The 26,321-nt window shown below is 40.4% G+C and overlaps 3 protein-coding genes and 1 long non-coding RNA gene across 4 annotated transcripts in view; all 4 read right to left on the reverse strand.

The window, feature by feature from the left end:
* The window catches only part of LOC130697473 (DNA-directed RNA polymerase III subunit RPC4-like), a 62,750-nt gene extending 49,606 nt beyond the window's left edge, over positions 1-13,144 (reverse strand). The window contains exons 1-8 of the mRNA XM_057520375.2: positions 12,890-13,144; positions 12,566-12,830; positions 12,342-12,473; positions 12,118-12,259; positions 11,951-12,034; positions 11,756-11,886; positions 11,407-11,661; positions 11,178-11,329 (exon numbers count right to left, since the gene is read on the reverse strand). Of these exons, the coding sequence (XP_057376358.1) occupies positions 11,210-11,329; positions 11,407-11,661; positions 11,756-11,886; positions 11,951-12,034; positions 12,118-12,259; positions 12,342-12,473; positions 12,566-12,830; positions 12,890-13,092 (1,332 nt within the window). The 5' untranslated portion in view covers positions 13,093-13,144 and the 3' untranslated portion in view covers positions 11,178-11,209. The remainder of the gene's footprint in view (positions 1-11,177; positions 11,330-11,406; positions 11,662-11,755; positions 11,887-11,950; positions 12,035-12,117; positions 12,260-12,341; positions 12,474-12,565; positions 12,831-12,889) is intronic.
* The window catches only part of LOC130697470 (pleckstrin homology-like domain family B member 1), an 84,883-nt gene that overhangs the window by 52,597 nt on the left and 5,965 nt on the right, over positions 1-26,321 (reverse strand). The window contains exons 5-15 of the mRNA XM_057520373.1: positions 25,805-26,307; positions 25,494-25,735; positions 24,557-24,908; positions 24,379-24,498; positions 24,012-24,211; positions 23,830-23,932; positions 23,538-23,762; positions 23,341-23,451; positions 22,576-22,976; positions 22,397-22,496; positions 20,920-21,033 (exon numbers count right to left, since the gene is read on the reverse strand). Of these exons, the coding sequence (XP_057376356.1) occupies positions 20,920-21,033; positions 22,397-22,496; positions 22,576-22,976; positions 23,341-23,451; positions 23,538-23,762; positions 23,830-23,932; positions 24,012-24,211; positions 24,379-24,498; positions 24,557-24,908; positions 25,494-25,735; positions 25,805-26,307 (2,471 nt within the window). The remainder of the gene's footprint in view (positions 1-20,919; positions 21,034-22,396; positions 22,497-22,575; positions 22,977-23,340; positions 23,452-23,537; positions 23,763-23,829; positions 23,933-24,011; positions 24,212-24,378; positions 24,499-24,556; positions 24,909-25,493; positions 25,736-25,804; positions 26,308-26,321) is intronic.
* On the reverse strand, positions 8,772-10,737 carry LOC130697474 (erlin-1-like). Its single transcript, XM_057520376.2, has 8 exons — positions 10,479-10,737; positions 10,340-10,420; positions 10,224-10,277; positions 10,042-10,096; positions 9,865-9,971; positions 9,653-9,804; positions 9,378-9,559; positions 8,772-9,316 (listed from the first exon to the last, which is right to left on the reverse strand). The coding sequence occupies exons 1-8, from the start codon at positions 10,584-10,586 to the stop codon at positions 9,066-9,068; spliced, it is 990 nt and encodes a 329-aa protein (XP_057376359.1). The 5' UTR covers positions 10,587-10,737; the 3' UTR covers positions 8,772-9,065.
* LOC132087820 (uncharacterized) lies at positions 17,641-18,434 on the reverse strand. Its single transcript, XR_009420643.1, has 4 exons — positions 18,186-18,434; positions 18,087-18,112; positions 17,912-18,027; positions 17,641-17,848 (listed from the first exon to the last, which is right to left on the reverse strand). It is a non-coding gene; the product is annotated as an uncharacterized LOC132087820 (long non-coding RNA).

Below are 26,321 nucleotides of genomic sequence, written 5' to 3' on the forward strand. Positions count from 1 at the left end.
GACTTACTTCCGGATAACCGGAAGTCAGCCCTTAGTAGCGAACATGACGTTTCCAATATTACATTTGCCTCTACCCTTTTCCCTCTTCGCTTTGCTCTTCATTTCATCCATTCCATAGGTCACTGCGATGTGGCCCCAAAGTTCGCCGTAAAAAAACAAAAACATATGCAAATCTTCTCGTCCAAGTAAGGTGTACAGGTGATCTTTGCGACGTCCAGTTCCAGGTATCATGTATCGTTAAAGGGACGAACTTCGGGTACCTACCGTGGGTGTTCCATGATACGACTGGCCTCAAAACGAAATCGTTGGTTTTGAGAAATGTCAACGCGGAATGTCGTCTAAGTTTTCGCAGACGTGCTTTGAAATCCTCGTCAAGGACGAGGGCTGTGAAAAGTGGTATATGATCTGAAGCTTAGCGAATGTTAAGAAAGAAGGTTTTGAAAAATGTAAGTGAAAGACAAGAAACATTAGCTTTTGATCCTGCTCACAACAAAGGAAGAAAAAGATGTGGTGCTGTTGGTAAAATGGCCGAGCTGTCCCCCCCCCCCCTATTATCAGCCTATCAACCGGCCACTAAATATGCATGAAGAATGCGTCTGTCGAAGAAACGGATACTTGGCCTCGCATACGTATTCGAGCCGCAACAACAACTCAAATAAAAAGGAATGTAGAGGCGACAGTAAACTGTATACAAATTCTCTAACCCACAGCACAGGTGTGCCGCTTGCGTTGCTTCAGGCTAGATTTTCTGTTGGTTTCTCTCATCTTCTCATTCGGACGGGATGCCCACCAGATTATCCTCAAACATCATCAAGCAAGAGTAGACAGCTCGGAGGCGATTCACCCATCTCAAAGAAGCCCGTCCATTCATCCGTCTCTTTTCGTTTTGCCAATGACGGGATGTATAAACGTAACCGTAAGCCGCTGCTGCGGTTGTTGGGGTTTTGTTCTTTCGCTTACGGATGGCGAAAAAAAAAAAAGAGGAGGAAGTAGACCCGAGGACGTCGCACCCTCATCGTCACAACAATACTCCCTGCTCTTCTACCGTACATCCACGCACCTCATCTTTTCTTTGCCTGCCGTGTCTAAACGGAGAGAGCCTCTTCTTTCTCGTTCTTTCTTTCGTTTTCGGTACGTGTCCATTTTTTTTTTTTTGTTATCATTGCTTTCCGTCTTCTTCCTATTCTTTGTTTTCGCCTTGTAGAGTGGACGCGAGGAACGAGAACGAGCAGCGATTGGAAGAGAAAAGATGGCGATTTGGTTCCGCTCTCTTATTTCTCTGCCACAGCACAACAACCTTTCAAAAAATAAAAAATAATAAAAAAATAAAATAAAATACTTGCCACTTCACAGATCGATTCACCGTGTGCAAAGCTGATGGTAGCGCTGTGTGGCTGCGTATCTACCTGGCCCTGTGAGCGCAGCTTTTTTTTTTCTCTCTTCCCATTCAATGCTAGAAGGGAGGCGCACATCTCTTTTATCTATTTTTCTTCTTTTGTTGTCGTGCTATTTGTTATTATCATCATTTTTTATTCTACGCAAAAACCCGACCTGTTACTCGTCGTCTTGATACCCAGTTCTTGCCCCTCTCTCTTTTTTCATGATATCATTTCAGAAAAATATGTATTTTTATAGAATAAGAGAGAGAGAGAGAGAGAGAGAGAGAGAAGGGAAGAAGAAGAACTTGAGTCAACGACCGATCTAGCGGCAGCAAACGCGCTCGCGATTTCCAAATCGTGATCTCTCTCTCTCTCTCTCTCTCTCTCTCTTTCTTTCTATTTCATTCTTTTCTCTTTTTCTTTCTTTCTCTCTCTTTTGTCCCTACTGGAAATGTTTACATTAGAGCAGCGGCCAACGCGAAAGAAAAGGAACAAGAGCGTCACGTCACCGCCGTCGTCGTCTTGCAAGTCGTGGAGAAAGTTCTTTTATCATACCTTTAAATTTTTCTTTATTGCGCGAATTCCCAGGTGCGGTTCCCCTCGTTTTTTCTCTCTCTCTCTCTCTCTCTCTCTCTCTACTAGACTTGTCCTGAATTGATTTTGTTTTTTGTTTTTTTTTCCGGATCATTTTGTTATTTTTCGCTTGTGTTGTTGTTCTTTGGTGTTCTCTTATCTCCTTCGTAACAATTCGTCTGTGCTGATAATACACGACAGCAGCAAGAATCGGCATTGGTTCGGTCGCATTCTTTCATTGCTATATACTCTATCTAGTTCACTTGATTACTGAACATTTTCTCTCTGTCTTTCTCCGGCGCGGGCAACGGACGCCCGCGCGCTCACCACGTCCCCATTTTTAGCTTTTCCATTGCGCCTCCTTTTGTTTTTGTTTTGATTCTTATTCTTCATCCTTCTCTTTATATTCGTCCTTTTCAAAGCAGTGACATCATTCAGCACCATGAGCAAAAATAAAAATACATATAAAAAAAAAACATGCCAACGTCAAAGCGTAAATCGAAAATAGAAATGAGAATAAAAACGAATGAAGAAAAACAAAATGATCTTTCTTTGTAGGTATTTATTTATTTTGAGTACGGGCGGGTTTTTAGCAAACTGGCGTCTTGCAGTCCGTCTATAATCAACGTAAGAAGGCGACGATGACGTTGAATAAGGTCAGAAACGAAACGAACGACATAATAAACAAATAGAAACAAAAAAGGATCGAGCAAATGGCTACCGCTGCTGTTCCTTGTTTTTCCCTTCTTATATCCTTTCTGAAAAAAAAAAAAATCCTACTTTGTTTCGTTGGCTTTTTTTTTTTTCAACCTACACGAGTGAACTGTCTTTTGCCTTCTTAGATTTCACTGAGAAAACGGAGGGAAAAAAAAGGACTTCGTGTGCGTGCGTAAAAGCACGAGAAATTTGGAAGAAAATAACGCACACAGAACACGAAACTAATTAGTCTTTTATTACGAAACTTACATTGTGTGTATTTTTTTTTTCTTTCTTTCACCGCCCATCAAGTCAAGTAGTCGGCCGGTCAGTTGGTTGTCTGATAGAGTTATCTTCATGGAACATCGTTATGGCGACGGCATTTCCGACATGGAAGACAGGAAAGAAAAATGGCCGTGCCGGAAGAGATATCGATAGATAAAAACTTAGCGGGCCAATAAAGACGTAAAAGGAAAATAAAATAAGAGAAAAAAAAAGAGGATGACAAAGTTGTTCTTTTTTTTTCCCGTTCTTTTCTTTTCTTTTTTAAGGACAAAGACAGACGACGTACAGGTAGAAAATAAAAAATGAAATTAGACATAAAGGGGAACAGCGATATACTTGTAAAAGCGGAGGGACGGAAACGACCCAATTGTCCTATAACCGCGACGTTGCATGTTCCGTCACAGTATCACCTAGCTACGCTGAGGAAGCGCCTCATAATCAAAAAGAAGAAAAAAAAACACATAACATAATGTTGGATAGGGGAAAGACAACATGATCTCGTCGTAAAATAGCGAAAGAGAGAAAATGAGAATGGAAATTTTGGGCGAGGGGGACGGCCCGAGTTGCTGGATAACTTTATTTCGCGAAATAAGCCACACGTTATAGTGAGCCATCACGTGAGGTGTGCGTTATTTCCAACTGTTTCAATCATAACCGATTTATAATACGAAAGGAGAACATCAATTTTGGCAATGTCACCAATGCCATCACCTGTTCGAGTTTTTGGCTCATAAATTTGTGTTGTACGAAGACCTTTGTGGTGGGAAAAAGCGGGCAGAAGAATCAAGTGTTGCAGGTTGGCGGGACAATATGTAGAGAGGAAAGGAGTCCCGCTGATTGGTCGGACACACGTGCGCGCACACGAGGACAAACACACTCACACACACACACACACATACACACGGGTAGGAACTCTATAGCAACGGGGCGAGAGCGACAGCCGTGCTGGATCAACGGATCGGAATTTGCCGCCCGAACATTGAACTGGCCGTTCACTCGCACAGGTGAGCAGCCAAGTGCGAAACGGGCTACCTAACCTAAACATTGGACACCTTTTTTTTTCATTCTTTAATGTGGCCCTTTTTCTTTTTCTCCGTTTTCTTCTTTTTCGCGGATTCGACCGACCAAAAACCTCAAGTCCCTTCGATGTTTTGCCGCTCGAGTAATGAATCGACTCGAGTATTGGCCGTCATCTTTCAGCTTTCCTTTGTGTATTTTTCTGATATTGTTGTTGTTGTTCCTTCGTCGCTTCACCTTCGCATTCGGCCGCGTTGTGCGGGTCCGAACCGGAACAAATGAGAGCGGCATAAGAGTATTTTTTTTTTCCTTTTTAACTTCCCTGTTATTCACTATTTGTCCATTTTCCATCAAATCACTCTCCACTGAGCTCTAACTCAAGACGAGAAATCCTTTTTGACGAAAAGGTCATACACTACAAGAAAGATTGCGGCAGAGAAAGAGAGGGAGAGAGAGAGAGAGAGAGAGAGAGAGAGAGAGAGAGAGAGATCAACGAACTGTGTATTATATAGGTGTGTGTGTGTCTGTTTGCGATCACACAGGACACAGAAGCAAATGCGGGCTGGGGCAACGTATAAAAAAAAGAGAGGCCCGCGAAAAAAAAAAAATAAATAAGAAAGAAAGTTATATTATATATGATTATGCCTGTTGTGCGGTAATACTGTCATTCATTCGAAAATGGCCAACAACTCATAGCTCCGTTGAATTTTCATTCCGTTGTTTTTCTGTGGTTTTTTCTTTCTTTTTGTCTTATTGCTTATTCTTCTTGTTTTATTACCTTTCATTTCGGGAATTGGCGTTCGACGTTTGGGCTTTTCAAGCTCCCGTTTGCAGCGGAGTCCTTCAGGGAAGCTGCTCTGCTCTGCCAGGTTGCTGCCGCGTATAACCGTGTATGTAACGGTTCTTTTCTTTTTTTTTTTCTTATTTGCCTCGGTGCTGGTTAACAGTATCTTGATCTCTTTGGTCGTTCGTCTCCTCGTTGCGCAGTTGCATTCAAACAGACATGATGCAGTGTATAAATAGAAAAGAGCACAAGCGGCAAGGGCGGCTGGTTGTAGGGCTGACGAGGGCGCTCGATGGCGGTGGCAAACTAAACCAAAAAGAAAGGAGACGAAAGAGAGAAAAAGAGAGGATACATGTAAGAGAAGGGCGGGGACGACGAGAGAGAACATCCGGGGGCTCGTTTTTGTGCTAGCTACAGACAATCACCATGATTACACATCGTCTCCAAACTCTGAGCCATCAAACCAGTTGGCTGGCGGATAGATCTGAACTCCATCTAGCGCGTTCACCGGCACGGATGAAATTGAGTTTAAAAGTGAAGGAAGATTCTTTTAACTACTTCCTGGCTTGCACACACACTGCGTATACGTATTAACACAAAGATGAGGATGATCCTATTACCTCAAAAACAACCTGATGAAACACGCTGTTCTGATCTTTGCCTTCAACTTTAGCACGCCAGTACGCTACAGCACTAGCGTGACACATAGAACTTCTTTACCAAACCATAAGCTCTACGTAAAAACAAAATTCCCTGTCACGTTCCTTGATAAATTTTGCATCTAAATCATATATAGTTATCTAGATTTAATGATATAATATTTAAACAGGAAAACTCGGGCTTATTTTGTCGGGCTTTATTTTTGTCGGGCTTAACATTTCTATCGCACCTACTCTTATATTTTAAATTACTCAAAAACCATCAACTCTACGTAAAAACAAAGTTCATTTTCGTGTTCCTGTTAAATTTGAATCTTAGTCATATATAGTTCTCTGGATTTAATGATATTATTTTTAAAATGGGAAAATATATAGAAAATTTATGCCCGACAAAAAATAAGCCCGACTTTTTTGTTTTTTCAGTTTAATTCAAAAACTATTAAGCCAATTGAAAGATAAACTTCATTTTCATAATGAGCATTCAATTTTACATCGAAATCATATATTAAAATCGAAATTTGAAATTTGGCCAAAATGAATAAGTGAGAAGGCTATAGCCTTCTCACTTTTGTCAAAATCGGCAAAAAACGAAATCCCTTGGAATTCGTTAAAAATCACATGGGATAGCCAAAATTGAACGCTGAGTTCGATTATGTAAGTGTTTTTCACCTTAAACCAGCCATTTTCAAAATAAACTAAAAAAATGTACTGTTTTGGCAAGTTTGCAATACCCTGAATCGAAGACTTATAGCGCGCCAGTATGCTACAGCGTTAACGTATATCAAAGTTCTTTACCAAACCATAACCTCTACGTAAAAACAAAGCTCATTTTAGTGTTTCTTGTTAAATTTTGAATTTTAGTCATGTATAGTTATTAAGATTTTATGATATAATTTTTTATAGGAAGGAATTTTTAAGCCCGACTTTTTAAGCCCGACTTTTTCGTTTTTTAATTTTATTTCAAAGACTATACAGCCAATTGAAAAGCAAACTTCATTTTCATAATAAGCATTCAATTTTACATCGAAATCATATATTGAAAACGAAATTTGAAATTTGGCCAAAAATGAAAAAGTGGGAAGGCTATACCCTTCTCACTTTTGTCAAAATTGGCAAAAAACGAAATCCCTTGGAATTCGATAAAAATCACATGGGATACCCAAAATTGAGCGCTGAGTGCGATTATGTAAGTGTTTTTCCCCTTAAACCAGCCGTTTTCAAAATAAACTAAAAAAAAATGTACTGTTTTGGCTTGTTGCAATACACTGAACTGAAGAACTTACAGCGCGCCAGTACGCTACAGCGCTAGCGTATATCAAAGTTCTTTGCTAAATCATAAACTCGACGTAAAAACAAAGTTCATTTTCGTGTTCCTTGACAAATTTTGAATCTTATTCATATATGGTTATTTTGATATAATGATACTAATTTTTATAGGAAAATAATTTTAAGCCCGACAAAATAAGCCCGACAAAATAAGCTCGACAAGATAAGACCGATTTTTTTGTTTTTCGGTTTCATTCATAAACTAAAAGGCCCCCCTTTTGGTCTCGTGCCGTTCGCTCTTACGATTTTACATAGTAAGATACCGGTACCCACCTCTCGCTCGTGTACCGGAAGGAAAAGACGTAGGAGACGTTGAGCAAAAGCAATTCAAGGGCGAAATCTGCGCGCTATTTCGCCGTGTGCAAACACAATCAATTAGAAAATATGGCGGTCGTGACTGTGGGCCCCATCTGTCTACCGTTCGCCGTGCGTGGTTGTCACCGATAGAAGAAGTCGCTCTTGCATATTTACGGCCAAAGTACACTTACGTTTGATCACGTTTGGCCGTGATTCATCCAACGGAAATGGTTGGTATAGCCTCAAGGCGTTGCCTTCCTTTCATCGAGTGACTACCGAATTTGAGAATTCGAGACCGTGCCGCTTGGCTGGTTATTCATGTAGAGAGAGCCAGCAATGGTTTGATTTAAGCTTTTCCCCCTACTCCCGACTTGGAGGATTGATTAAGTCGCAATGCAGTCATCTTTGCTTATTGTTATTCTGAACGTGCATTATCCTTATGCTACAGCTGCTCCCCATACATAGCTCTTCCTTCTTTGTCTCTTTTTCTCTCTTTTTTGCTGTCGTTCTCTTAATTCAGCTCAAAGTCACCTTTGCCTGTCTTCGATCTACTTTTTTTTTCAAAGCATACGATACCAAGAGATACATAGATCTGATGAAAAGAAGGAGAGCTCAAAGATATAAAGAGGGAAAAGTTGGCCGTCTTGCTTTTAGCGCTCTCATTGATTACCAGGCTGCACGCTCACCGACATGATTGACCTCATCGACCATTTTGCCCTTTCTCTCTTCTGCTACTCTTTATTCTCTATACGATTCCTCGTTCTAGCCCGAAAACACCCCAATCGTCACCATGGAAGCAACGCCGTTCGCGTTTCCGTGCGGCAGCGAGTTTTTGTTTCGTTTCGTTGTTGTGATACAAATGACGGAATGGCCTAGTTGGGTCTTCTCTCCCGCCTGTCTTTCTCTCTCTCTCTCTCTCTCTCTTTCTCTTTTCCTGTTTGTTTCTGCCTTTGGTGCTCTCCTTTTATTCGTCTTTTACCCTATCGTGCCTGAAATGGTGACGTTGTTTACCCGTGCGCTATCTTCTAATTGGGCCGAACGAGAACCAGTGCAGCCAAAGTTATAAGCGCACGACAAAGAAGGAAACGGGGTTCCCCCCTTCATTTGCTAAATGGAGTCCGCGACGCCGCTTCTAACCGAAACTCTGCAGAACCAACTAAAGCACCGCGCTGAATTGCGTCTCATTGCCTCTTTCGCTAGTTTGGTCCGCCCGACTTGCGTGTTCTACCATCACGGTGAAATTATTCATTAAATGAAACATTGTTACAGTTGGGACTTTTTGTGTTATGAGTTTTATCTGTAAACTGAGTTTTAAATAAATCATAAAAATAAGCTAAGTTTTAAAATAATAATAATAATTTTTTAAAAGGCCTAGATAACCGACAAGGTCAATACTTTTTTTTCTTTTTAAGGTGTGCGTGCTCCATTAGTAAGGCGGGTATTGATCAGCCGCCAACTGTGACACAACATTGAAACTCACGCCGTTCTGTAGCGGTGGTAGCTTGCTTTCGAGTCCGTGTTTGGAAGATGGTCACGGGCAAAAATGCTGTCTCGGCCGTACGTCAACTGATGGCGCTGTTGCGCTTGGCGTAGCGCAACCTTAACTTTTGGTCGATCTCGAGTCTGCTGCTGTTGATTGATCCAGAAGGAAAAATCAAAGCAATTTTTGGGAGGCCGGCAGTTGCACAGGAAGAAAAATTTTAAAAACCGGTGGATACTGGTTAAGGAAACGGGCAATAGAAAAAGGTACGAATAGACGGCCTAAGAGTGTATGCAAAGAAACGGAAAAAAACAGGAAAAAAAAAAACAATTAAAAACCCAGTATAACATGGCGTGGATCGGCATGTCTATGGCGTATGGGCGGACCCCGTGGTCACAGGAGGCAACAAATGCACTGTTGACTTGTATCTTCTTGGTTGTTTTCAACCCACAGCAACCCACGAACATCTAGCTGAAAACGTACCTCACCATGAAACACAACGCGGAACGAAAAAACGTTGACTTGTTCACTCATTAGACCGACGGAAAGAAAAAAAGGTGCACTTCTTGTTAATTATCGGTTGGATCTTTTTTTTCAGTCACCACAGGTAAGCCACCATTGGAAAGCTGCGCATCGCCACCCATAAAAAGGGTTGGTATGTTGGCTCCGAAAAAGAGCTTCGTATTGGCCGTTATCGATTCATAACGCTTTAGTTCAAGATACTCTGGTGTCAGGAGTAATTTATTGGCCCTTGCCTGGTGTTCCAGCGAATAGTAGTCTGCATCTGCGCGGCTCTTCTGCCGATTCGTTACTATTTGATCTGAGAGAGAATAAAACGTTTGAGTATTCATTAAGCTGTTAAAACGCGTAAAAAGGAATACCTTCGATGATAGACATGGTCTTGATTGATTCTTTCTCCATGACTTTTTGTTCGAAATTAATTTTGGCCACTTGAGCTTCTTTCTCGGCTTCAATCACAGCCTTCTTTCTCTCTGTTTCAGCGTCTTTCTCAACAACTTTCTGGTACTCTCGTGCTATTAATAGTTTCGTTTTTTCCGCTTCTCTAAAGAAATAAAAAGTGTAAATAAGATGCAGGTCGAATAACCTTTGAATAAAAAACGTAATAAACAAAACTGAAAAATTCTTGTTTCATTACACAAGTTCGTAGTTCTTTCGAATAGCTTCAGGAATTTTGGGTTTAGTCACTCGAACGCCATGAATATGCAAACCCGGAGCGAGGTCATTTAAATCTGCTTGTAAGGCTTTCTTTAAATTTTCGTCGATTTGATCAAACAGATCAATGTAAACCTAAACGGATATTTTTTAAATAGTAAACTTTCCAAACACGACATGTTGATATAGTTTTACCTCTTGCAGAGTATGGACAGAACAAAATTGATTAAGTTCATGATGAATTTTGTTGTAGACTAAAGTTCTATCATAGTCAGCTGTGTAGTTTTTGACAATATCATACACTATGAATAATAAAAACGAAAATAATTAATTGAAGTTGCTTTATTCCCCTCTTCTCATAAAGCTACGAACCACTTGAAGGGCTCAATATATTGACGACTTCAATTCTGTCAAAGTAAAGCATAACCTGTAATGGGAAAAGATATTTGTTTTAGATCTTTCTTTAACACAGATTTGCGTGAGACATTATTTGAACAACATCAAGATTAAATGAATAGATAAAGGAAGCAATGAAGTTAGTCATATTGTCTCACCCCTCCTGATGTTCCACATGGTACATTTTTTACTTCATCAGATTGAAGTGTAACCTATGAAAAAAATATATTTCAACAATCAAAGATCTAAGACGTAAATCACACATCCAATCAACCTGGACTGAACGATGGGTGGTGAGGAAGGGGAACATCATGTGGTATCCTGGATTGCTTGTTTCTTTCAATAATGCACCTCCCTAAATGAAATGTAATAACTCGCTGTCGGTTTCTCGTTTTTAAGATAAACTTTTTCACCCTGTAATAAACACCAACGTAGCCCTCGTCGATCTTATGCAAAGAGAAGTTGAATAAAACGGCTAACGTTCCTATCAAAACTGCAAAGGATCCTACAGAAGGAGGCATTTTCCTCGTGAAGTAGGAAGCACACTTTGTCGGGAATTAATTTTCAATTCAAATTATAAGTTAACTGTGGTTGAATTATTAAAGTAAACCAGAAATGGTACAGTCAAACACTTGTGGTTTTTGTTTTAACCGGCAGACGACGAGGTAAACAATCGCCACCTAACTAGCGAAAATACAAACGTAAGAACTGGTAAGAACGCTAGTGCCAGAAGAAGAGAAAAAAAAAAAAAACGAGTACAAAGCTGGCAGCGAAGCAGGACAGATATGTAAAAAAAATGTAATAGACCTAAGACGATATTTCTTACATTTATTGATCCCTCCAGGATTCCTTAAGTTACAGAATGCCATCGTTCACAACTAATGGTTCGAATAAGCCGAGAATAGACCTAAGTTAGATTTAGTTCCTAACATGGGACGGAAACGGGTGATTTGCCAGAAATAGGGTCAAATAGAAACTCAAAAGGACTGCTGCCGTAGTTATGCCAATCGCTCTACCTTATCCAAGAAACGAAAAATAAATTTTTGCCAATCAGCCGAACGTATTAGGGAAGCCGAAATGAATTTATTTCCCGGAGGTCGTTATTCCCAAACAGCAGCGTACAAATTCAATGGGACATAGAACATCACGAATCTACAATCAATTCATCCCAATCTGGTAGACAAACAGTTTTATACTTGATTGGTCCGAGTGCTTTCATTTTTCCGCTTTTTTCTTCTGCATTTACCTCAACCGATATCAGATCCTATTCAAGAAGAAAATATTAGAAAAGACTATAATTTTGCAAATCGTGGATACGAAATATTTTTTTTGTCCACGTACTTGTAGATAGGAAACTTGCGTTGCACTATCCATGACGAATGAATGTTCTCCCATTTGCAAAGTTATTTTCCCCGATTTATGAACGCGAAGAGTCCCTAATCGGCCCTCCGGAATATCTTCGAAGACACTTTCTTTTTCGGCCTTTGTTTCAACGATGGTTTGATCATTGACTTTATCTTGAACCGCTGTTCCAGGTTCAATTTTAACTTGAGGACGCTCTTTATCCGCTTTCAGGCTCGGCAGTCTATCTGGCAACTGAAAACCTCAGACGGTACCAAAATTAACTTAAACCTCTTTTGGCAAATTCGCCATCTCATCGTCACTAGATATATCGTACAAATGTCGGTACCTGAATAAACAATATGTCTCCCTCGTTCTGGAAAATATGTTCGACCGTGACTTGAGAAGGTTTCAAACGTTGTTGGTAAGTAGATGCTTTGGTAGTCGGGATCGGATTGCTGTCGCCTTTTTCTTGCTTGACTAAAGAAGGTTACTCAATCAACGGTGGAAGTGTCGCAAGAAAATTATCAAGAATGTCACATACTTGCAATATCTCTTTCTTCTGTGGTCAGTTGTGGATTTTCTGACTTTATGACCATACTTTCCGTTTCTCCCTTCAGGTTTGCATCTTGTCAGAAAAGGATAAGAAAAATATCAAAATGGTTAATTCTCTCAAGGACACGCAACTACGAAGGCATTGGAAAAAAATACCTAAGCTAGATTTCGGGAGCTGGATTGGCTGCATCACCAAATTGCCATCAAATCCATCACCCAATTCTGAATCATCCAAAAAGTCATCTCTAAGTAACGCACTTAATGCAGCATCTTCTTCTTCCTTATTGATTTTGGTGTTCTTTTTATGAATTGAAATTTTAAGACAAGAAAAATAATACATTTTAGGAAAAGAAAGCTAATTAAATGATAAATATTGCAACTTGGGTGTTCAGTCGAGGTTTCTCCAGTCCAGCAATAGAGCCTGCACTTTCCCTGTCTGCATAAACAGATGATGAACTTCTCATTTTCAGACCCAGATCAGACACTCCTTCACCAAAGATTGATCCTGTGGTCTAAACAGATAATGAACACATAAATTGTATACATAAGATCTTAGTCACAAGTAAGTAGTAGTAAGTAGACACAAGTAATAGAAAGCAAATACTTGAATCAACTCTGGTTTTCCTCTTCCTCTGCCTCTTCCTCTATCACCATCTTTTCTTCCCCGTCCTCTACCATTGCTCGGAGACTCTGAAGATTTATCAACATTCAATGGAGTTTCTTGTGCCTTTGCACGCCTCGCAGGAATGGTTGGTTTGAATTCTTTCTTAGGTTTAGCACTTCCTCCATCAAGATTTGACACAGTACTAAGACTTGGTCTAGAATTTCCTCCTAGAGTTAAATCTCTTTCACCTCTGAAAGAAGGTAGCCTACCAATCCCAGCTGTCAATAAAGTTATTTCTCAAACATTTGACGTAAATCATATTACCTCCCTGGCCTATTGGCGGTCAAAGGGGAAATAGCTGCATTCAGGGAAAATTTCTTGACTATATCAGAAGTAGATGGACTTCCAGATACTAAAGAGCCATTTTTATTCCCATCACTTGTTGATTGTGTTGTCGATGCAATTGTTGATTTTGGTTTCGCCGTGGGCCTAACCAGCTTTTCAGGGATTCCTTCTTTTTTGCTCATTTCCAACTCCTACTGTTATATTTCTTCACTTTTGTATTATGCTTAGAAAACGACATGTGTAAACTTTCTCATGCCTTATAACAACGTTCGTCTGCTGTTTGCCAGTATTGAGGGGTGGCGCACTTGATTTCTAAGGCCTGGAAGTACTGGCCCCTAACGGAAGCTACTAGCGCGATGCACGAATTATTTTTTTTTTCAGGTTTTGCTTAATAACAAAATTGTATCTTGTGAACTTATCTAAACCCTTCTGTTTTCAGTTTTTGAAATTTTGAAAAATGTGTGCCATGTTTTAAGATCTCCTATCCTGCACCTGGTGTATACTTGAGATAAATTTACCCATTTATTCGTCAAAAGAATTGAATAAAATTGATCAAATCATATAAACATGATTGAACTATGTTTTTTAAAATATGTTCTTTATATTTTTCGTTTTTTGACAGCTTTTTGTAGAAAAATTAATTTTAAAATACTCTTTATTCCTTGTATATCGTAAGACATTAGCTGGGCATGCCAAACATTCTCTACAAATGGAGAGGCGAAAACCATTTTTTTTAAATTCTAAATACTTGAAAGGCTTTAAAGTTTTCTTCAACATGGGCAAAAAATCCAATGGACAAAATCAACAACCCAGACCGTCGACATCAAGGCCATATAGCACGCCACCGGTCAAAACTTCCGTCTCAAAACCTAAGAAACCTATTCAGAAGCCTTTCTCGAAAGCCGAGGAGCAAAACGCAGCTCCAATAGCGTATGGCCTTTTCGTTGCGCTAACGGAATATGTAGCGCCAGCGGTTAGACGATTTTTATGTGAGAGGCGACTAGAATCTGCATGGAATACCGATTATGACTGTGGTGAACACCTGTACAAGCTGATTGACGAAGTCGGCTCGGATAAATACTTCCTCAACCCCAGAGTTCCTGATCGTGAGCTTAGAGGCGCAGTGACAGGACGTAATAAGGTTTTCCATATAAAGCTACAAGAAATTTCCGAAACCTGGGAAACTACGATCTCCCATTGGATTAGTGTATGCAGAGGTGTCCATGACACTCATGCTGTAACTAATTTAAAGGCAGTGCGTTGGCGCTTAAAAAAAAGGCGATTTCATGAAGTAGGGTGGAATCGAACATTACGTTTCCCGCTGCGCGCGTACGACGAGGGCGACGCCTTTAGTCTTAGCCATATAATGTATGGTTGCATGGTGAAATTCATGGCACCATCAGTTAGAAATTTTCTCAGTTTAAAAAACGGAAGTAAGAAAGTATCCCTCGACTTCTACGATAATTTAAAAGAGATGATAACCAAGCAAAAGCAGAGCAATAATTATTTGCCACATTCCGCAAAGAATAGGAAAGATCAAGAAATGCTGAAGACGGCAATGATGGCGAGGAACTCGTGCTGTCATGGATATTTCACTGAAATTTTCTATAACTGGGAGAGTTTTCTAAATTCGTGGCTAAAACTACTAGAGGCTATCGGTGCGTCTGCCGCAAAGGAGAATATGCAGTCCGTTTATAACACGATACTCAGGTGTGAAAAAGAATGCCGGTCGGTAGAGCCAAGCACACTTTTCCTATCGACGGCCTCTTAGCCACTAAAATCACTAAATTTGGAGCTACAGCATGATAAAATTTAATGTTGAACCCAGACCAAAGCCTAAACCCTGTCTGCCGGTGACCATCGAGTGATACAACGTTCTCGTCAACGGGGTACTTCCGTCACGGCCATCCCCCCTCCCCAAATAAATTTCCCACTTTTGGCTTTCCACATGCAGTTAATGTATGACTTTCGACAAAAACAAACGTATTAATTTTTTAACTACCCGGTTGAAGTGAAAATCTACATGAGCTGATCTTATGGAATGGATAAAACGTCGTTTAATGTTTGGTGGCTTTAGCTTTGGGAGTATCTTGTTTCGAGGTGATGATGGAAGCGTTCATGGAATTGCTGCTTATGTAGACCATGAATGCCTAACTCATCAATGAGTTACGAATCGACTCCTGGGCTGGGCCTCTAACCTAAACAGACATGATATCCACGACATTCGATCAGTTTCAGGGAAGAATACCGCCAAATATTGATTTGTTCTTTAAATGGTAGCTGAGGTGACTTATTTGAATTTACTCTTTGGCTTTCTTTTTTTTGTGATCATTTCGAACAATAAAATACAAATTTTTCCTTGAGCTAAATCAGATTGACAGGGTAAAAGTCGTTTACGTGTTGAGGTTTCACCTTAGTAGTATCTGGTCTCGATGTGGTGATTGAGTCGTTCATCAGAGATTGCAGCTTATGTATCTGAACGATTCAATTATCACTGAATGGACACGGTAACTCCCGGATAAGCCTCCATGTGAACAATTGATGCCTTGAAAATTGATTAGTTTAGGGATATAAAAAAGCAAACAATTGATGTCCGTTGTTATTATTATTATCATATTTATTCTTGGTTTTCTAGTTGATTGGGGAAGAACAGGATGTTCAACGTTCTTGCTTATAGAGTTCAGGAACTTAGGAAGGCATCCCGCACAGCACATTGCTGACCTGACCGATCGGCGATCAAATTTTGCCGAACATTTTTACCGATTTTTCTCAAAAGATCGGATCGGCGATCAATTTTTGATCGCGATGGCGGATCTAATTAAGCCCAAAAAAAATAAGCCCGACTTTTCCAATTTAAATATTATATCATTAAATCTAGATAACTATATATGATTTCGATGCAAAATTTAACAAGAAACACGAAAGTGAACTTTGTTTTTACGTAGACCTTATGGATTGGCAAAGAAGCTTGATGTGTCACGCTAGCCCTGTAGCGTACTGGCGCGCTAGGAAGTTCTACGATTCGGTGTATTGCAACATGCCAAAATAGTACATTTCTAAAATTTATTTCGAAAATGGCTGATTTAACGAAAGAACGCTGAAATAATCGAAATCAGCTTTCAATTTTAGCTGGCTCACATGTTTTTATCAAATTCCAAGACATGTTTTTTGCTGATTTTGCCAAAAGTGGTAAGGCTACAGCCTTCGTACTTTTTCATTTATTGCCAAATTTTAAATTTGGCTTAAAATACACAATTCCGATTCAGAATTGAATGATAATTACGAAAATGTTTATTTTTCATATAAATATTTATACATAATGTATAAGTATATTCTCTTGATATTAATAGATTCGTGTTAGGAAAAGAACAATATTATTCATTTTAGGAAACGAAAACTATTCAAGTGATACGTATTGTTCTTGGTGATCAGTCGAGGTTTTTCCACTCGACCCTGCACTTTCTCTGCCTGCATAAACAGATGAGGAACTTCTAATTTTCAGACTAAGATCAGACACTCTTTCACCAAGATTCACCGTGTGCTCTTAACACGCAATGATCACATAAATTAGATACAGATGATCTTAACGAAACAAGAATAACAGAAAAATACTTTAATTAACTCTGGCTTACCTCTTCCTCTGCCTCTTCTTCTGTGACCTTCTCTTCTTCCCTGTCCTCTACCACTACTCGGAGATACTGTAGATTTATCATTATCCTTATCGTACAATTTATTCTTTTCCCCTTTACAATCACGGTCTGCGAAGAATGTATGAATTCACTGTGGGAGAGGAATGTAAGGATATTCTCAACAGCCTAATTATTGTCTGTAAATTTTTTTTTGTTTCCTTGCTTCTACGAATCTGTAACAATCTGTTTGAAATAATTGCAAACATTATGACGATTAACACTGCCTGAAGTTCTTGCTTAGCAATCTAACAAGCAGCGCCAAGACCAACTGGCAGGGGAGTGCGACCCGTTCCACTACATAAACCTCGTTCTTGACCAGCACCTCTGCTCTTAAAGTAAAACCTTAACAGCAAAATCTTCAACATCAATGATCTCGCCAATCTGTCAGGGAATTGCATTCTTCGTAACGCATTTCTATCCAAGGAACGAATATAATTCTAGAGATAAGTCACTATATTCTACTATTTTGCAGTTGTGTCATAAATCCATACACAATCAGAAAAATTATACTTAACTACTGTCTTCAGTATATATTTCCGAGCCTTTATTTTACAAGGACGAAGTTAAACATGAGTCTCTTTAATTTTCTTCCATGAACAAAAAAATTAATGCGGCGTCCATTTGATACTCTTCAAATCAATTCCTTCTTGGACCGTTTCCCACAAAGGACTAAGAGATGAGAAATTTTTTTGTTATTTGGATAGCTAGATTAGAAGCATAAACCTAGTTAACACCAACCTACCTCATTTCACGAAGCTTCGAAACTTGATGTATACACTTTTGCGCAGTGTAATCAACCTCAGCTTCGGTAGTGTATCTTCCAATTCCCAATCGAATAGAAGAATGTGCTAAATCCTCTTCAGCCCCAATAGCGCGCAAAACGTAGGAGGGTTCTAACGAGGCTGAAGTGCAAGCGCTTCCACTTGATAGTGCCACATCTAGAGTATTACAAAAACGAGTTATGAATAATTTGTAACGTATTTTATGTTAAATGATACCTTTTAAGGCCATCAAAAGACTTTCACCCTCACCATAGGCAAACGACAGATTAACACAACCTGGATAGGAGTGTTCAGGATCTCCGTTTCGTATAACATGTGTTAAACTTTTACTTATCTGGTCGACCAAGCGATGTGACAGTTTTGTGATTCTGTTATGATCATACCAACAATTGATTTTCTTTATAACAATCTATACAAAATAATTGCAAAACGATCTCTTGTGATCAGCATTTATCAGCCTCAGCTTGCTATGTGGAATTTGAAATTTAGTTTAATAGCAACACACATAAATATATATTACAGTAAAATACCTCACGGGCTTGTTCAACAGCTTTTTCGTTTCCCCAACCATATGAATGGGTCCTTGAATATGGGTTTCCATAATAATTTGTGATATATGGTAGCATTGCATCTTGTACCCTTGGACCTAAACCAGAGACATGTAATACATTAAATTTTCAAATGAAACAAAAAAGCTTTACTCACAAAAGGGTTTTCACCAGCTTCAACGACTGAAACCAAGAAACAAAATAGCAAAAACAAATTTTTGGTGCTGATTATACATACTCTTTCAGTAGTTATTACCTTTTAAATCTTCAGACTGACATAGCCTGTATTCTTTAATTTTCTCGTCCTCATCACCCTTTAATGTTGCTATTGATTTTCTTTGGCATCTTTCTGTATCTTTCAAAATCCAACAATTACACAATCATTCACTTGAAAATTTGTTTTCGCACAATCACTGATGCAGCATCTTCTGCTTCCTTATTCATTTTGGTGTTCTTGGTTTGAACTGACATTTTAGGAAAAGAAAACTAATTAAGTGATAAATATTGCAACTTGGGTGTTTAGCCGTTGTTTGTCCAGTCCAGCAGTCGAGCTTGCACTTTATCTGCCCACATAAACAGATGATGAACTTCGCATTTTCAGACATTAAATCATTAACTAAAGTTTTTTAGTCCTCTGTAGTATTTATACTGAATTTTCCAATCACTTAATTTGTTCTTCTGTAGCTCCTATATAGGTATGATGGTAGCCTAGATAGAAACACTCCGCGTAATCTTTCTAAGAAAGATTATACGGAGTGTTTTTTACGGAGAATGAATATTTTACTATTCCTAAGCCCCGTTAGGATATAGGTACAATCGTTTTGTTATGTCGAAAATAATTTTAACAGCTTAATTATCGCCTTTTTTTTCTACAGGATAGTTGAAACAGCGTTGAAAAATAAAGTTCATTTTTTGCTTTTGGGAATATCAAAATAATTACTATTAAACTATGTGCTGGAAAACGGTGAAGTTGTGTTTGTTGTTAACGATGTTTTGTTAAGAAATACACGGTATAAAAGGGAAGGCGAAGCACATTACAGATGGTCGGAGATGCTAAGGATTAGGGCAATTATGGTTTGATAATTCTCTAATGCTAAAGGCGAATGAAGTTGGAATTATAGGCAATCGAGTGATGAGATCTGTACACCAAGTGCCTTTATTCCCAATTCATTCTTAAGCCGACTTGAATTCGCAACTAGGCCCCACCGTGTTGTATGGGCATGTAAGGAAGGAACAGGGAGCTCACCCGTCCAGTGGTCTAGTTCTGGAGAATAGAGGGTATTCGAGGACCCTGATTACGCGAGGATGATCCCGTCCGCATACTGTGGTATTCATGATATGCCCCCGGGGAGGGGGGTATACATGGGTATGTTCGGTATATATACGTAAGCTTGGGAGGATACAGAAAGGTATCTGGAGCTAGATTCAGGTCCACCACGGGTAAGGTTATCTAAGGCAAACCGGGGGGGACACCCGGGGCGTACAGATTCCTCTGGTACTTACATACTTACATGCACACTGCGATGGGTTACTGGTTGTGCTAGTCAAGTCACACTAGCATCACCGGCCGACTTTTTTCCCCTAACATCAATCAATGCAAAATATTTTTATTTGATAATATGATTACGATATTTTAACAATTTGCTAATATTTTAACATTTAGAAATTTAAAACTAAATTTTTACATGTAAAGAAACCCACTTGACGATCTTACATTCTTACGTTCATGTTTCATTACGTTGTTCCATGTTTGGGTCAAAACTTACCTGTGCGATTCAGGTAAGGCTGATGGCACACCCTATGCGAGGTCCAAACTGGATCATAGTCTACAGAGTAAAAATAGCCATCGTGAATTCTATTTTAAAAGGAAGAGGAAAAATAGTAAAGAATAAAAAGAACTTGTGTATTGAACGAGGCGTGCAGTTAAAAACGACAGTTGTTTTCGCTAATGCTTCTTCAGTCAGTCAAATAAACGCCATGACACACGAGAGGGTCACAGCGAAACAGAAAAGGAATAGAGCAATACAGTTTAAAACCATGAAAAGTCAAATCGCGCCCAAAGAATAATGGACTAGGACTCAATCAATTCCATTTACAGCAATATAAAATAATCTGGTTTGCTTTGCTTCATTTCCGAAAACAAATTTCCATTGACGTGATTAGCTTTGCATTTTAAAAGGCGAAATCAAAGTAAAGGGATTTAAAACAAACTCCTTCCTTCAAATCAACGTCAGATAGGAACATATGTGGTTGATTCTTGCTTTTACTTTTTACCATAAATGAATACTTCTTTTATACAAGAGTTGGCCACGGCCCCATCTCATTATTAGCGCCTTGAATTGAGGTTTTCTCCTTTGCTTTCTTGCGTTCCAGATGGAGAATCCGATTTTAAAACTTCAAACGTGAAACTGCTGGTAGCCCTCAGCTCCAGTGAAGATGACGTCGACCCAGATGCGCATGGCCTCGGCACTGGGTGCCATCAAATGGTAAGTCCGTTCGCGAGTCTTGACGCAAAATGTCAACTTGGGATTGGGTGAACGTACAGACTGCAGGTGGTCGACATAGACTTCTTCGATAGCCTGAAACAGTAATATGTTTTAAAAAGAAAAATTGCAACTGGAAATAAAAGAAAGAGACTAACCTGGAAGTAAGCGCCACTGCGTTTGCGCGTTTCACTCTTATCAGTAAAATAAAGGAAAGTGCGCTGCGTCCGGTCAAACACAAACCAACGTTTGTTCCATGTCTTGAAACGCGATCCCATTTTGTGCAGGTAACCGCGGGCAGAAGTCGAGGTCAGCGTGACGTGCGGACAGAGTTCCACCTGGTGTCCGGCTGTTTCGACATGTTGGCGCAAGTCGAAACCATCACCGCGGACGGGCAAATAACGCGTCAACGGCCGCTGCTGCTGTTGTTGCATTTGCTGTGTCTAATGTTATGGAAACTTTACAAATAAAAAACCCAAAACCAAAGAAACAGAAATAAGATGTTACCCTTTGTTTATCTCTCAATCGGACTTCGCCGGATAGATCTTCACCACCGAAAGATGATGCTTCTGATAATGGCCGACAATCTTCCAACTGCTGATTGAAGTCGTGTTGCCGCACCTATAAGGTTTGCAGAGTATCATTGTTTAACAATGTTTTCTGATTTTCAATAATAAACAGTAACAAAGCCGTCCGGTATTCCAGTAGACGATGACGGCGGAAGATTCGAGTTCGTGCCAAAACAAACACCGGGATCGCAAACATCATCGAGACACACCGGATTTTTCCAAATATTCCCAAAACCAAACAAATGAACCCATGAAAAATCCATACTACTAGGGTACGGTAGCTACTACCTGATATTTTAAGAACAGGACGTGATGTGAATCAGCCGACAACATTTTCATTTGCTGGGAAAGAAATGGCTAAGACGGAAATTGCCGTTTTTTTTTCACGCCCATGTGAAGCGGTGAACGCCAATCGACAGACTAACGTTATGCCCCTCATTTGACGACCGATGATAAAGCCTATGTACGATTTCTCGAATTACTTCCTCATCAAGGACGAACCCTTCGGGCACTAAGCATGAAAGTTATCCGGTTTCCCGCCCCATTTAGCAAACTTCACATTACACCAAAAAACAATTGCCTCAGCAAAAAGCAAAGATTTCTGCTTTTCTTTCTTAAGCGTATTAATTACCTAAGGTACAGTCGTTGTTGAAATAATTAATGATAAAAGAATAATAACATCGAAACTAACATTGACGTTTTCCATTGTAGGAAACAGAGCCCGTTACTCGTTGCGAGTTAGGCAACCCGCGTCCTATACCTTGATTGTATTTCACTTGCGGTAACTGGAGACTGGATAAGGACATGAATCATACCTCTTTGGCGTGGTCAAAACTTGCCTGACGAGAATTGCTGGTGCGGCGGTTAGCCCGTCCGCGCATCCGCATGTAATTCATCCACATAAGCGACATGAGAGAATGATGTTTGGCACTGATTCCAATAAATAGGCAGACCACTTAAAAAGTCATCAGACAAACAATGTGGGCGGACAGGCAACACTCTTAGAAACTGTCTAGAAAACGAAATCCCGTTTTTTTTATTTAATAATTTTTTTTCTTTTGCCGTAACCTCAGCTAGTGGTGAAGGCCAGAATCACACTGGACAGCTTCGTGAACACTGTCTCAACTTTTGGGTGCCGAAGGCGCGCATTGCGACCTGCGAGTTCCGGCAAACAAACTGAAATGGGCTCGGGCCGGGCAGGGATTTTAACTCTTGTTATAAATAGACGGCTAAGGAAGGCAACGACCACCCTGAGTAGATTCGCAGTTTTCTCTCTTTTTTTCCCCCCTATTTTGTGTTGGTTACCCAATGTTCCAGTTAAAACCATGTCATTCATCAAGCTTGGTTGCTCTTGGCGACGAAAACTTAAAAAGGAAAACATAAAAAGAATAATGATTTTAATTTCTTTCAATTACCTTGACCTCCAGGATACTGGTGATGGACGTACTGGGCGCCGATGTAGTGCTACCGTTGCTGCCACGGTCGGGACCATTCGTTTTGGCTGGAACATCATCGCTATACGTAACAGTGAAAAAGATTGGAACGGTTAAAAAACAGAACTGTTGAGTGAGACGGTACGAATGGATCTATCAACCTCTCGGTGGGGGCGTCGCTTCCTGTCAAACTGGAACGAGATTCTTCACTGCTCCCAACACTGTTGAGACTATGACAGTTGACTTCACGGTCGACCGACTGTTGCTGCTGTTCCATTGATCTCCTCTCCTCCCATTGTGCCCGCACCTGATCTTGAACGCGTCGCTTAAGCTCAGCAACTTTTTTCCGTTCAAATTCCAGCACTTGGGCTCCCTGTTGCACTAATATCAACTGACGATTGCGCTCGATTTCCATTAACGTTGCCGTCGCCTTGCGGCTCTGATCATCAGTGTTGTTCAACGCCCTGTTTTGGCTAGCAATCCGTTCTATACGATCCAAATCTTCTTGCGAGTGGCCCATCTGACGTAATTCTTGCAGCCTCTGCTCGATATCTGTCACACTCTGCAATAAAAAAGAAAACAAAGATAATTTTTTTTTTTATTATCTTGCAAAGTGGTGACCATAACAGACGCCCATAAATAACATTCGTTTCAACGGGTGACGGCAATAAATCTATCCTTTGTTGACCCAATCTATCGTGCGTCCAAGAATAGGCCAAAAAAGAAAAAAAACTAAAAAAGAAAACCACTAAAAGTTGCCAGCAGGGTCCCCCCTGCAATGTTGAGCATGATTACGTACCACTACCACTTAAGCGCAACCACAGTCACCTACACCAAAGTTTCTCTTTTGCACAATTGGCTTGTCTGGTTTACTCTTGGACGAATTTACCACTTTTATCGGAGCGAAATTGAAATATTGAGTTCACCTCTTCGGTATCAGACGAAGCTTCGGCTCCATTGTCGTAATGCCCGGCGGCCAGGCCGGCTCTAAAAAGCTGTTCCAGCTTATTTTGCAGCACTAGTAGTTTTGATTTTTCCTATTATATATTTTTTAATGAAAGAAATTATAAACATTAGGGCACAATAAAACAACGGAAGTTTTCAACTCGTTCAATTGTTTAACCTGCTCAATTTGTTGAAATAATTCTCTTCGTCGGTTAGTTAGCTCTTGCGCTTCGTTACGTGCCGATTCCGACGTCTGTCGCTGTTGCTGTTCCACTTCCCTGAGTTGCTGTCTACGTTGGAGTAGGCGCAATTCAACACTGGCCATTTCCTTGTGTAACTCTTCGCGTTCGGCTTCCCGATGAGCCACGCCTTCCATCAGTCGAAATTCTAGGTCTTCAAATGACTAGAAAGTATAACCCCATTCATTATCAGGTGCATTCATTTGGCTGACTGATTGACGATATGGGTACCTTCCGTTCAGTGTCTAGAAGCTCGTGTTGGAATTTGATTTTTTCCAGCAACGCCGTTTCTTCGTCCGTCGACCCACTAAAAGCGTCACATTCCTCTTCCAGTCTATGGAATTCAAGGGAAAAAAAGGTAGAAATTCTAGGATCTTGTTGAAAGACGAGGCCAAAGAAAATTAAGATGTTACTTGTTTAGTTCCAGTTCAATGATCTCCATTTTGGATTTGGATGTTTGAATTTTATCGCCTTCTTCAAATCGAAACTCTTCCAACTCTGCCGCCAGTTTCTGATCCTTTTGCTCCAGCTGTTCAATCCATTTCTCATCTTGCACAATTTTTTCAAGCTGCGCTGTCAGTTCTCCCTGCAACAGAGCACGCTCCATTTCGGCCTGTAAAAGGTATCACACAAACCCGACAGTTGACTATTTTTTTTTAATTTTGTAAACAATTCTTATCTCTTCATCTAAAATGTCTTATCTCTTCATCTAAAATGTTCGGTTTTTTTTCCAACACAAGATAAGATAAAACATAGAAATAAAAATTATGGATGTTCTACCTCGCGAATGGCTTCATCAATCTGATGCTCTACGTCCGTGACATGGTTTTTTAACGTCGAAACAATGCACATAATTTGCTGGCACTCCTTCTCTAGCCGGCCAGCTTCCCTTTTGGCCACCTAAATAAATTTTGCCATTCATCCAATCAGGTCGTAATGAGTTATGCATTTGAAATACCTCAGCGGCAACGCCGGACGTGATGAGCTGATAAGTGTGCTGGCTGGATGAGATACTTTCGGGACTCTCTTCTTTATTTTTACCAAGTGTTGTGCGGATGCGCGTGCGTGGGCTTTGTGGAACACATACGTTTTCGTAGGGACTTTTGCAGCTGATGACACACTCGACGACCGTTTGTTGATTCGAGAGAGAAGGACTCGCTGGCATGGAATTCGGTGTTGGATCAAAAGTGAAAATGCCACTTAATTCGTCTTCGGATGTGTTCAAGTTGCGTCCGGCCACGGTGGTGCCATTGGGTGACTGAACCGACCGTTTCGTTTCATTGCGTGGCAGAGACCCGTTAGTCTTAATCCTTGACAAAGCGAACAAGAAAACCAGAAAAATTAAAATAGAAATCATTAAAATGTCAAACACATATACACTACACGGAGCTATTTATCATCACTTCCTCGTCACGGTACGTCGACCCATAACTGACCAACAGTCAGAAACTATTAGATATCTATTTACGTGACTAGAATACTTCTACAGCATTGTCAATGTTCCTCACGTCTTTATCAAATTTACGATTACGGTGGCGAACCGAGCCGATTTTTCTTTATCGCGCAAATGCCTTGGTGTTAAAAGCTGTCACGCTATTTCCATGTAAGAAACAATGCCATACATGTATATAATGGAACAAGTGGAGTGGGCAAGAGTGCACAGCTCTTCAGTCCTTAAGGGTGAAATTGCTCTGTCCAGGCTGTTGACACTTGGGGCTAGACACCAAACAAATGGCTGCACAATGGAAGCGGAAGGGCGTTGTTTTTTGTTCCAACCAGTGATTACCATTGGTTCTAGGCTCAACCCGTTTTCATATTTATTTTTATGTATTTTCTTAGTTTTGTTTTTAAATTCTTTTCTTTTTTCATATCCTTTTTAAATTAGCATTCCTAACCTGTTTGGATGGAGACTATGGCCAGGGGATGGTGGAGGCTTGCCGGACGCTGCCGATTGAGCCTGTTGTTTGCTGCAGGAAGGACTGTCAGACCGCGTTTCGCACAAGGTGAAGGCGTCGCGGGAGTGTCGCTGCTCATCGTCAATTTGTCGTTGGTATTCAGCACACATTTGTAAAATCTCGTCTAGCCGAGCACGTTCCTCTCGTTCCTGTTCTTGTTCTTTTACACGATCCTCTTGAGCCTGAAAACGTCAAAATGATTTATGATAATAAGATATCGTCTTTTTTACTGAATCGAATTGGAAAAAGACCTTGCGACGACGTTCTTCCAGCTGATTCTCGCAGGCAGCCAGAGCCTCTAGACTACTTCGTTCTTGCCTTAAATTCGGCTTGATTTGTTGTTGTTGTTGCAAGTTTAACGTGTGACTTGCACCGACGGAATGCGATCTCTTGTGTGAGTTGTGAGATTCTGACGATGACGGGTTGCTAGTTGGAACGGCGGTCGGCGTGGCAGAGCGGCCGCGCACGCCCAGAACGGCACTAGCTGGTAGTGAAACGGTCGACGAGTTGGGCAAAAAAACTTTAGGTGAGGCCGAATGCCACCTGGACTGCTGCTGAGGTGAGGTCGGAACGGACACATCGTAGTCGTCGTCGTCATCGTGATCGAAATGCGCCAGCATCCGCGGGTGCAAATACTCGCCGATATACTGCGGACTACTGCTACGCACCGGCTGAAACGCACCGTTTCCATTACTAAGTGGATGACGGTGGCCATTTACACCAGGCATGTGGAAATATTCCGGATTGTCAAGACCTTGTTTCAAAAAC

This window comes from Daphnia carinata, chromosome 3, assembly GCF_022539665.2.
Source record: "Daphnia carinata strain CSIRO-1 chromosome 3, CSIRO_AGI_Dcar_HiC_V3, whole genome shotgun sequence".
NCBI classification, from domain to species: Eukaryota; Metazoa; Arthropoda; class Branchiopoda; order Diplostraca; family Daphniidae; genus Daphnia; species Daphnia carinata.